At 33.3% G+C, this 13,087-nt stretch overlaps 1 protein-coding gene and 1 pseudogene across 1 annotated transcript; one reads left to right on the forward strand and one right to left on the reverse strand.

Annotated features, from left to right (window-relative positions):
- Positions 1-774: 774 nt before the first annotated feature.
- On the reverse strand, positions 775-4,512 carry LOC122586499 (thioredoxin-like protein CDSP32, chloroplastic). Its single transcript, XM_043758482.1, has 2 exons — positions 3,848-4,512; positions 775-1,361 (listed from the first exon to the last, which is right to left on the reverse strand). Exons 1-2 carry the CDS (start codon positions 4,424-4,426, stop codon positions 1,017-1,019), a joined length of 924 nt encoding a protein of 307 aa, XP_043614417.1. The 5' UTR covers positions 4,427-4,512; the 3' UTR covers positions 775-1,016.
- A 4,169-nt stretch (positions 4,513-8,681) lies between these two features.
- On the forward strand, positions 8,682-12,776 carry LOC122590025 (annotated as a pseudogene).
- Positions 12,777-13,087: the final 311 nt, after the last annotated feature.

Consider the following 13,087-nt stretch of genomic DNA (forward strand, 5'->3'; position numbering starts at 1 on the left):
GAAAAAACGATTTAGATTAAGCTTAACAAAACAGAAACAAAAAGTGTATAAAAGAATTAAATTCCTTAAAAACAACTTAATTAATACGAAAGCTAAGTTAACTATTTTTAAATTAGGTGAATTTGTAAATTGATGATGGAAAACCAAAAACTGTAAATTAATTATTTTTAAGTGTAAATTGGTGATGGAAAACCAAAAAGTATAATTAATTATTTTTAAATTGAGTTTAAGTGTAAATTGTTGATGGACAATCAAAAAGTGTAAGTTAATTATTTTTAAATTGGGTTAAAGTGTAAATTGGTGATAGAAAACCAAAAAGTGTAAATCAACTATTTTAGATTGGGGTGAAAGTATAAATTGGTGATAGGAAAACCAAAAAGTGTAAATTAATTTAGATTAATATTTAAAAAAAATAGAGGATTAATAAAGAGAATGTATTAGGATAAATGAGGGGGATTAAGGGTGCCAAGTGTACCCCCAACCCCCTCTTTTAGTTATATTATAGATAATTTTTATTTTTTTTACAAGTGAATTTTACCTCAGACGCGTATGATGTGTCCTAATCGCACAACGAAAGAGTCCCGCACTAAGCGGATTTTAAATAGTCTTTCTCACCATACCACCTCCTTTATTGGAAAATACCGTCAAAGAGAACCTACCAAGGCTCGAACTCGAGACTTTGGAGTAAACTCCCTCAGGTCCCGCATAGCAGGTTTACTTAGATTACCGAAGTTTAGAGTAAATAATATATGGATATTGGATTGGATGCCCATATTACTTTAATATTGGATAGTTATCTTTTATATAACTGGTACACACTTCATTTTAAAACGAAAGTCTACTAAATACATTGACAGATCGATGGATCCTCTCGCCATGAAGATTCAAACAACATTATAATGTATAACGTTGTAACTAGAAATTTTTTACCATACATATACAATCCTTTTAATGTCTATGCGTAAACAATCTCGACTTTGGTTCGTTTTTCTTCAAATATGGATGTATCCAACTAGTTAATAAGTGACCCGAACTCCTTGGTATCTAAGAATTTCTCCGATAAGCTCACCTTTACCTGACCCGACGTACCTCCCACATATCTCCCCATCTCTAATGAACAAAAAGGTCGGAACCTCAACCACGTCCATGTCTTTCAAGAATTGCATACAACTAGCGTTCTCGTCACCATTCATCCTTGCAAAAACAGCGTTATCCATCTGTTTCGATAGTTTTAGCACGGTAGGGTACACCTTCACACACGGGCCACAATGTTTTAGGCCAACGTCAAGCACAAGAAGTTTGCCATCCGCCTTGTGATCGCCAATTAGCTTCTCGACATCTTCCCTGTTATGGAGTTGTACCTAAAAATTAATGTACAAGATGAATATGTTAAGTCCGTGCATCGCAATACAAAATTCAACTTCTTAAATAAAGGTTCTAAACATTTGATTCAAAAAGAAGCAAAACTTTGAGTAAAATACTAACATGTATATTCTTCTAATGGTCTTCAGGAATTACCATATATATTGGTCTTGGCCGGGTGATCTTTCATAAGGTTTGGGTTCAATTTAGCAGCCGTTGAAACAAGAATGTGCCAACTTTAGATGCTTAAACAGGTTAATTAAGGTTTGCAACATATATTAAGTTTTTTTTATTATTTTTTTAAGGTTATACTAATTATTAAAAATAACACCCCTTATTAATAGTTACATGAAGAAATGTTTAAAATGTCTTTCTTTATTTATATTATATAGTATTTTCATCTCACACCCTTTAAAATTTTTTCATATATACAATCCCCTAACATTAATGATTAAATTACACTATCAATCATTTATCTTTTAAAATATGTATTCATTAACCCTTTAAATTAATTACTTTTATATCAATTATCTACACCACTCGACATAGCCTCTATCACCAATAATCTCCCCACCACCACAATATCGCCACAACAAACCCCCTTTTTGCACGTTGCTAATTTTCTGTTAATGGAATCCTAAACGTCATCTTTAATTGCTAAATAACAGCTTTAGAAAGCAAACTTAGACTTTGAGTTATGGTTTATGTATTTTCAAGTTTTTAAAGTCATTTCCAACCATACTACCTCTATTTCTAAAAATAGAAGGAAAATGGTATTTTCATAGTATATGTTCTTCCTCTAAAATAATACGAGTAGCATCTATTACTAATTTAAAAACTTTACTTTATATTTACTTCATACCTATATTACTACTTCACCATTTTGCAATAAACTAAAAAGCAGCATGGTTTGATCGGTGGTAGATACTGGAAAGGTTGGAGGGCCTTTTCTACCATTTAGATAGAAACTGGAAGCAGCCTCTCTACTTTGGTAGAGGTAAGGTCTGCCTACATCTAAACCTCCCCCATACACCTATTGGGGCTCAAAACCCGCAGAAGGCGGCACTGAACGATTACTTACTTTTACATTTTGTAATAAACTAGATAATAAATTAATTTTAAAAAACAGTTTTAGAGAATAAATAGGAAAGTTGATTTTCTCGGAAAAACTCCTTAAATATAAAACCATTGGAATGAGTTATTCTGTTATATATTGCCCCTCCATCATATTTAGAGGTAGATAAGTGTTACAAACACACCCATCTTTAGTTTCTGTGTAAAAGTATGTATACACAAGCAGGGACATATACGATCAGAGGCGGTACCAGAAAAAAATTTTAAAGGAGGGCAAAATTAAAAATTTCATAAAAAATAAATCTAAATGGGGGCAAAATATTAAAAATCTATAGAAAAATATTAAAAATCTATGAAAATTTTAAAAATACATGACAAAATTTAAATTTTGAGGGAGACATTTGACCCCCTTGCCCCCCTTTAGTACGCTTCTGAGCAGGACACAGTTAAGATTTGACATTAAAACGGGCCAATTGAAAGAAATAATTGATCTAACATTTAAATTGAAAACTTAAATAAGAATTTACGTTAATTTGAAGGAACTTAACACATTCTAACTCCCTACTTATAACTCTTTATCCGTATAGTAGGTAGTGTTGTTCCTACTCTAATTACTCGGCATGACGACTCTTTTTACTCACATAAGTCTAATGAGGTATCTTATAACTATTGCCGACCATTTTTCTGATTATTCTACCCATGAGGGGGATCTTAAATCAACTCGATCACCTAGCTAACCACCAGCTATATATTTGTTGTTGTTGGCCAGATAAATAGCTAAATAACTGAATGATAAACTACTAATTAACTACATGTAACATATACTATTCCTTCCGCTCATTAAAAGTATCTTACTTTAGATATTCAAAATCTTTGTCGTTGTTAACCTTTGACTTGTAATTCTTTTTTATTTTGCGTTATATAAAAGTTAATAAATTTATATCAAAAAATAACACTTTTTAAAACACAATCAATTCATATAACTTTCATAAGTTATTGTTTAATACACATTAAATTATTTAAGGTCAAATTTAAAAAAGAATTTGAAAGTTTAAAACAAAAAACTTCTAATGAAACCTTGGTAATTAATGTTGTAGCACACATCCAAAACCAAACTATGGTCTATCCAAATATATAGCTCGATCTTATTTCTATTTTAGGATGAGTACGTCGAATAGAGATATCAGAAACACCTCACTATAAAAATGGAAGTGTGGGATCCTCCCAATTTTAGTCATTCGCGTCAGATTTAAGAGATGGAGAAATATTTCAGGATTAAAATCCCACGAACTTGTCGAATTCCATCTTTTGTTTTACAAGTTAAAAATAACGTTAAACCGGCCAACAATTAATGGAAAACACATATGTCATAAATAAAGAGGATATATTGATGCATGGTTGGAAAACTTACAACGCCGGAGTGATTATCGCCATAATACAAAACATCACCCATTAGCATATCTGGCCCAATCCCTTCTTCTTCATGAATCTTCTCCATATTCTTATAAAAGCTAAAGTGAGGCACCTTGTCAATCTTCTCCCTCTCACAGAGCTCTTTCGTATCATCAGATTCATCACCCACAACCAACAAAAACACCACGTCACTGCATGTCCGGCTTAACTGCACCATAAACGGATACATATCGCTGCTTTGTTTACTAGTAGTTGCCGCAAATTCAACCACTACCAATTTTTGTTTAGCATCACGTAAAGCTTGGTCGAATTCGACCATAGTGTGGACACGTACAACTTTGTCTTCTTCTTTTTTTGTCTTTGCAGTTCCACTGGCTGCAGCGCTGCCAGTACTGGTAGCAGCGCCGCTACCAGTGGCATTTGCTATAAAAAGTGGTGGTGGTAAGATAGATTTTTGAGGTTTTATAGGAAAGAATGATTGGAGTTTAGGGTTGTAATGGGAAGAAAAATTGTTGAGTTTGGTTGTGGAGCAAAGATTTTGAGGGGGTTTGATTATGAGGTTTGTGAAGGCTGCCATTATTGATGGCTTGAGCTAGAATGGTTGTGTGGTGTGGTGGTGGTGATATGGTGGGGAAGGAGAAGGAGATTGGGTTGAAAAAGAGATGGAATGAGGGTGTTAAAATCTAGTGAGAAAGGATTGGAACCACTCATCGAGTTTGAAGCTCATCCACCAATATCCACCATTCACTTTGATTTTTTTTTTTCTTTCATAATATACGTACCTATTGATGTTGATATTGATATTTCTAATTATTATAATAAACGGATAAATGTATCGATATATAGGCTAGCTTTACATACTTAATTTATTTTATATATCCTTTTTTCTAAAATTAATCTTAAGTGAAGGTTTTAGTTATTATCTTGTACGTCTTTTGATTTGTTAAACGATTTATGGTTTGACTTAATTCATTTTGTAAGATATATGCATGTGTTTCTTGAATTGTCATATATTGCATGATGTGAAATATTTACTTTTATTGAAGATTAAACTTCATAACAGAAACATATTTAATCGAATATATCAATATACCAGACTAAATTTATTTTAAATTTAAAACAAAAGATTTGAATCCCTTTTTGAACCAAATCAGATAATAAACGAACAAATAACTAAGTAGGTAGGAAATGAAAGCAGAATTTATTCTGATCCTCCCACATGTTCAATCCTTTTTAACGGTTTTTCCTAGAGATCTTTATTGAAAAATAATACAAGGAAATTTCTAGTCCAAAATAGTCTTTCAGTCAGTAAAGAAAAAATAATATGTATTAACAAAATTTTTATTGATTATATTGAAACCTAGTTATTATTCCAAACTTATCCTCAAGATCGATAAACGACATACTAATTAAAAAAAAATTAAACATATCCCATTTGATTCATTATCTTTATGCCCGATAATTAATGGTTATTAACTCTTGATGGGCTTGGGTTATTTTTTGTGGGCCGAAATGAGGAAGATTAAAATACTGGGATACTTTTTTGCCAACTTGCGCACACTTCCACTCTTACAAGAGAAGGCCATATACTTGGGCTTCTCTAACCTTTTCTATATATTACGGTATGTTTAGTGACAAGCTTTCAACCAGTTTTAAAAATTACAAGTTTTAAGAATTTCAAGCTTTAAACTTCTAAGGAAGAACTCATACCCAATAGCAGCTTGATTTAGTTTGAATGAGCTTCAAACTTTTAAGTCTCCTGAAGAGCTCAACTTAAACGCTACCAAAAGTAAATAAAACCCATAACGAGCTTCAAATGGCACCTTTTTGATGGTTTTTGAAATTGGGATCACGACCGTAGAAATTTTTACCAATACCAACTTATATGGAAATGAGATCGGTATCACATTTTGGTAATTTTCGAAACAATTATCGCAAATACCGCGATTGGTACAAAAGGTAACCATGCATCACCCACGAGAATTAGTACATGGTATTAAACACATTCTAACCTTCTAAGCTAGTGGAACCTCCTCGAACTTTATATTTGAACTATAAGAAACTAGACCAATTATATTATACTAGCCTGGTGCTCGCGCGTTATAGCGGCTTAAAAGGTGATCACAATATTAAACGGCGAGGGTGGAGATGGAAGGTGGCGCGTGATGGTGTTGATTGCGGTAGTAGAGATGGAAGGCGGTGTTGATAGAAGGTCTTAGGTAGAGATGGAAGGCGGTGGTGATGAAGAGTCGGATGTGTGTTACGATTAGTCAGAAACGGGGGAAAGAGGTCATTAGGGGTTTTAATTTGAAGTAATGGTATTTTTGGAAGAAAAAAGATGTTGAAATTCTTAATCCCTATTCTTATCTTTATTAGGAATTACTAGCATGGTACCCACGCGTTGCAGCGGATACCATTTACGTCTCATTTCGTTATTATCGAAAACAACATACAAGTAGACAATCAACTAAGAAGATCCTACCATACGTTGTTTGATGTCAATATGTTTCCGGTGGTATAACTACACTATATGACTCAAGAAACTTTAAGTACACAAGTACTGGTGAATGATAGGAATATGGGAGTTACAAACATCTCGTTTAGTGATAGCTAACAAAGATATCGACTAAATAATTTTTAATGGTATTTATATAAGTTTAGTGCACCTCACCCATGATTATGGTGAGGCATAACATAACATGATATACTAAACCACTTTGATACTAACAATAATGTACTGTATCGTTATTAAACAAAGTATAAAACGAAAGTTTAATGCTTGTAATAAGCCATAAAAAACACAGTTCTATAATAATCCAATTGAAACATAGTTTATTTAATCACCACTATTAACACCAAAAATAACAGTAGACTGTACCTTATTACTTATACCAATACCAAAGTAATCGAATAACATGATACTCGTATTTAAGACAAATGATACTTAAGAAAAATACTATCAGCGCAATCTTTCATCCTACGAATGCGTTGAATAAGTATAAGGTGATCGAGTTCCTGCATACGCTCTTCAGCCAACATTGATCATTCATCTCGAAGATAAGATCTTCGCACACCCCCCCTAGACTCTATAGTACATCTATTACAAGAAATAAATTCAAAATAATAATTTTGTTACTATTTCTATTTAAATAAGCAACACGAAATTCATTATTATACAAGATCAGAATCCAATAAAAAAAAATTATGTTAGTAAAAGACAACACACAATATATACCAAAGTTACCATGGGAAGATATAATTACACATCAGATTTTTACCTAGACAGGAGACCCTCCATTAGAAGCTGGGATTCGGGCACCAGCAATGGATTATGGACAACATCAGCAGGAGATGGAGAACCTGTGTCTACATCGCCACAAGACCCTTCAGTATAATTCATAAGCCAAAAATGACACGTTAATTGTTTTTCCTTCTTTTGTTGTATGCACGTTGTCAAAAGAAAGTGACCTGGCAAATGATGGTGCCTTTAGTTTCTGTTTCTATCCTGATATGTTCGTTGAGGCCTCGAAAGGTTTGTGATAAAATGGTAGTATGAAAGTTTTATATGAAATGAAAGGTTTTTATATACAATTATGGAATTTATTATGAAATAATTAAAAGATTGGTCAAAACGTTTTGAAAATTTTTTCCAATCCCCATTCATGGTGCCGTGGGATTTGTATATGTAAAATAGGAAATTTTAATTGATAATAATGATTTGATAACAATAAATTTCTAATTACCATAATTAGATGATTTTGTGCTTATTATGCCAATGGTACGTAACGTGGATGGTCAGCAACCTTTTAATGAATTGATAACAATGAAATAATTTTAGATGGGGTCATAATAGATATATATAGATAACAGCAAAGATCAAAAGTTCTCTCTAATGTTAGCTGTATTTTTTACTGTAAAAAGAAATAATATTTTATGCTTAATTATTTTATTATTACTGTAAACATATACATCTTCTAACTTTTTACCCCTTCGTGACCTCTACTTTTCTTTCACCCCTTCATTACTTACTCTTCTTTCAACCAAATTGAATCACTTGATCTACTATATCCCGATGTATCTTCAACAACATTCAACCAACTTGAATTTCGATTCGCAGGTGTCATTGTTTCGTTTGTCTTTGTTTTTATATAATATTAACTTTTTGATCGTCTGTTTGATCTTTGATTTTTTGCATGGAAGCTTCTTCTTTTCTATTCACTCAATTATATTTTCTCATATTAGGAGTGGTTGTTTTCTTTTTTATTTCATGTTATTTTTTTTTTATATGGTTCCTTTGTTTGTGTGATACGTGAGATTAGGACCAATTTGGCTATATTTGTTGTTGTTGCTTGTTTTTTTTACTCATCAAACCACTAAGGTAAATAAGTTCTTTGCATTCTAATGATTTATATATAGGCCAAATATTTGAGACCAACTGTTTGATCTAAGTCCTCAACCAAAAGTGTAGTATTGTATTGTGTACATCAAACCAGTAATACGTAAAAGGTTGTTTTTTTTCATGATCTGTTGGTTAGCCTAATAATTGTTAGGATTTTGGTTTTTTTTTTTGTTGTCATTTTCTCATGACTAAAACAAATGAAATTTACAGTGTGCACAATTTTGAAAAGTTGACAGTTGTTGATAAAAACCTTTCTTGAGTGGAATTCCTTTAGTATTTATCAACTTTTATGTATACAAAATGTTTTCTATAAACGTTACTGCATAGTACTCGTATATAATTTTGACAAAAGTACATCAGGCTTGCATGAAAAGCAGGTTAGAATGTATGAATTGTACCACTAACTACATTAAATTCTTATGCACACACTTAAATAAATGTTTTGATGCAGGTCAAACGAAGCAGCCAAAAACATATCGCGAACTACAATAAACCCTTCGCAAGCTTACAGCTCTTCTATGAATATGCAAGTTAGATTCACAAGAATTATATATACAACGATAAGATTAACAGAATTAACAAACGTGCAGCAACGCGCAGGGTTATCTACTAGTTTGTTAACAATTGGTAAGGCTACCCTTGGCACTTATTTTATGTTCACATTACTTTCGTATCCTCTATCTTATGTTTACATTACTTTGCTTTTTTTTATCCATTATTTTTGAACGACATACATTGGAATTTGAATAACTACAAGACTACAACAATGTAACACATGACAGTAAAAGTAGTGATTTTAATAAAGTGAAATAGATAATGACGTATTTGACCGAATCTTGTTGAGATTCTCTATGGGCATGTAATTTTACAGCTTTTTTTAGAAACCTGAGTGACCCGACCCATATACATTAGTAATAAGTACAACGTATGAACGTATCATATACACTCACATAGTTTTCTTTCATTCTTAAACATCAGTGATATTAGCATACAGTAGGGGAAAGGCTTTTTACTTGGCATCTATGGGGCTCGGTACTCTTATCAACATACTTGGTGGTGGGGCTGTCTTCTGCATCGCACACGCTTATGTGGTACTCATCTTATTATTTTGACATTTCGCGTTGAAACTACGCAATTTAAGGTGTATTGTATTTGATTTGATTTGAAAACCATCGGTCAGGCAGATAATGTAGCTGAGCAAGGACGATCATCAGCATTTGGAATCCTTTCCGGTCTCCAATCATGTTCATTCGCTTTTGGTTGCTTCGTTACTCATTTCCTCCCATCTGTTGCATCTGTTTTCCAGGTAGTTACATGCAACTCGTTGTGCGTACTTGGATTGGTTGCTCAAAAAAGTGTTAAGTTTGCGATCTATTTGTGAAATATTTTAGATATCTGCAGGATTAGCAATTCTTTCTGTAGTATACATGAGAATTTTTTTGCCCGAATCTAATATGGATAAATCAGTGATTGGTGGTTTCTCAAAAGACGATATAACTACAAGCCAGGGTCTCATTGAGAAAGGGAGTAGCAACACTCGATGTTCTTTACACCGAACCACTCCTTTTTGTGATTCAGTTTCTCTCTTAAAAAGCAGGTATGTGTCACCCCTAGTCGTGAAAAAAGTAAATATTTTTCATCCAAACAAATGGAAATTAAGCATAGGTAAACGGGTTGTCCTACTTGAAAACTAATACAAAAATTACACTGAAATTTCTTGCAGTCGGACATTTATACAAGCAACTATCGTGTCATTCTTCACCCAACTTGGTCAACTTGGCATAGAGACTTCATCAATGGTACTTAATCTGCACGATTATTTACTAGAATAAACAACTATGTATTTGGTATTATGCTACTCGTATTTTCAGTCTTGATCGTTTGTTGGCATTTTGTAGTTCTATTTGAAGTCTAAATTGACAAAGACCAGTTTTCTGAGTTAAATATCATCACTGGGATTACTGGAACCACATCGCAAGTAAATCTTTACCGTGTACTCATCTCATAGTTATGGTATCCATTGTTCTTTGGGTAGTGATATTCGTACCACAGTTTTTAATAAGTCTACCACAATGTATCATAACTTATGCATATCATACAACTGTTTAATGCACACTAGTGTTAAAAAAAATCAAAAGTTGTGGTACAAATATCATTGCACCCTTGTTCTTTAGGCCTAATTCGGGTATATTTCATATATTGTATTGAAAAAATGCAGATGATCCTTCTGCCCATGTTGACTAGGGTAGTCGGTGATGAAAAACTTCTTGCACTTGGGCTTGCTTTCAACTGCATATATGTAAGCAAATGACTACCGACATAAATGAATTTTCTTTAAGACTTCTGAGATCTTGCATTTAACTAGCCATGCACTTGAAAACCGGTTTCTGCAAAACCGGGTTGGAAAACCCGAAACCGAATCCGGTCAAACCTCGGTTTGACCAAAACCGGTTCAGGTTTTGGAAAACCCGATAGTTTGAAACTGGTTTCGGTTTTGGGATTCAAAATCGGGTAGTTAGGTTTTGGGCAAAAACACCGAAAAAAAACAGTAAAAAACCGGTCCACCTTTGACCAAAAGCCGGTTTCAAACCAGTTTGGGTTTGGTCAAACCCGGTATCTAGCCTCGTTGACCAAACCCGGTTCGGGTCAGGTCGAGCAAAACCCGACTTTTGTGCTTTGGAAACAAATTACTTTAGTACTAAAATTACCCGTCCCACAAAATGTCTATAATGAAATTGAAACACGGTTTTAGAAAAGTTATCATCCGATAAGATATTACCTTTAGTTTTTTGAAAAACTTTGATTTCTTAAAAATGGATACTTTTTTTTTTGGAACAAACACATATAGTGATATGAACATTCAGTCATTCATTGTGGGACTCAGGTTGAAGACATGTAGAATGCTTATTCATTCCCTACAAAAAATCCAAGATCAATCCTTGCATAGTTGCAAGACTTGCATGTTTAACCAAAATGATTGTCAAAGTAAATGGATAACAAGCTTAACATATTCCTTGAATTGCAATGCAGATATTTCTTTATGCCCTAGCCTGGAACTCCTGGGTAACTACTTATGTACTAAGCAAATACTATATATTTACTGATTATACTTAATTGGAAAGTATATTTGATCTCTTTACTGTGTCTTGGATTTCCTAACTAGCTAGTTTGATTGAACAGGTTCCTTGTCTTGCAACGACACTTCACATTGTTGCCATTATTGGAGGTCCATGTGTGAGTTGATATCCACATTTTTTTCTTTGTGTACTTGCTAATTTACTTTCAGTTTTAACATCATCTGCCCTCTTTAGTTACGGAGCATTGTATCCAAACAAGTTGGTCCTACGGAGCAGGTAATTTGTTACATTCTTCCCGCATATGTAGTAGACAGTAGTTATGGAGTAGTTGTGGCATAATGGATGGGTCAATCTGGTTTTGTAGCACATCAAAAATTTTAATTTGTTTAGAAACTGTTTGGTGATGGGCTGATGGTTGGGTTGATATGAAACACTTTTGTCTGGATCTTTTTAACATTATTGATTCTATATTATAAAAAGCTTGTTATCATAATAATCATCTACTAATTGAGTAAAGCATTTAGCAAATTATATGCATTTGAAATACATTTTTTGAGACTTTTTACTTCTTTTCTACCTATTTAAGATAAATTAAACATGCCTGGATAAACCATTTGATTAATTGATAAGTGGAAACTCCTACATCCAGTGTGTAGTGCAAGTCGGAACACTATTTGCAGTGGTTAGACGACTAATAAAACTTTAACAGTTTAAGTTGATTAAAAAGCCTACTAATTTCTCAATCCTAGTTTTTCTTGTAGCTACAATCCACTTCATTGTATATCGATTTATTACACCAAATTAACTGGGTAATTCTTTCCATCTTTTAGGGCAAGGCACAAGGATGCAATATAGGACTAAACTCATTTGCAAATATCATCTCCCCATGGATTTTCAGTCCTCTAACAGGTCAAAAAACAACCTCAAACCTATGTTGTTTCATCATCATATATATTTGATTTTTGCTAATATATACGAGTATTGTTCTGTTTTGTTTATTGTGTCACCAGTTTTATTCTTGTCTGATCATGCTCCATTTGATTTTCCTGGTTTTAGCCTTATGTGTGCCGGCATTCTTGTGGTAATGTTCAAATCTTTCTATATTGGTTTCTTATATATAGAAGTGTTTAAATGTATATGGGCTGGGTAATGGGTCGACACAAATTAACTTCAACGGGAGTAACTTTTAGCACTTGTCAAACACATGAAACATAACTTGAAATATGTTCATTTGCAGACGATAGCATTCATCCAGAGTATCTTTATGAAGGCACCATCGACTCCTCAACCCAATCTAGATTCAAAAGTAGACTCTGGGGAAACATAGCTATGCTTATCTAGAATACGTTATTCCATCCTTCTATCTTGTATAGGTTGTACATTGTTGTACTTATATTACTGTAAAAAAGTGTGCTAGTGAAATATATCAAGGGTAAATGATGACGACAAAATGTACTGAAATGGTGGTGAAAAGGGATTGTTTGATAAGATGTTTATATAAATGGGTTCGATCAGAGCGGTTGGTTTATAGGGTACATCCTGTTGCCTGGCAGATATCCAACCGGGTTCTGTCTAACCGGAGGTCTTGAAAATGCCAGTCCAACCACGACCTGATCGGTTTGAAAACATTGGTGTTTATGCATAGATGATCTCTAATAGGTTGCCAATTCACCTAGGTGGGTTGGTCATGAGATTTTGTCAAAGATTCCTTGTGTGAAGGTATAAGGTTCAAACCTGGTATAGACGTTTATGTAAAAATTAA

The sequence above is a fragment of the Erigeron canadensis genome, chromosome 2 (assembly GCF_010389155.1).
Source record: "Erigeron canadensis isolate Cc75 chromosome 2, C_canadensis_v1, whole genome shotgun sequence".
In the NCBI taxonomy this organism is placed as follows: Eukaryota; Viridiplantae; Streptophyta; class Magnoliopsida; order Asterales; family Asteraceae; genus Erigeron; species Erigeron canadensis.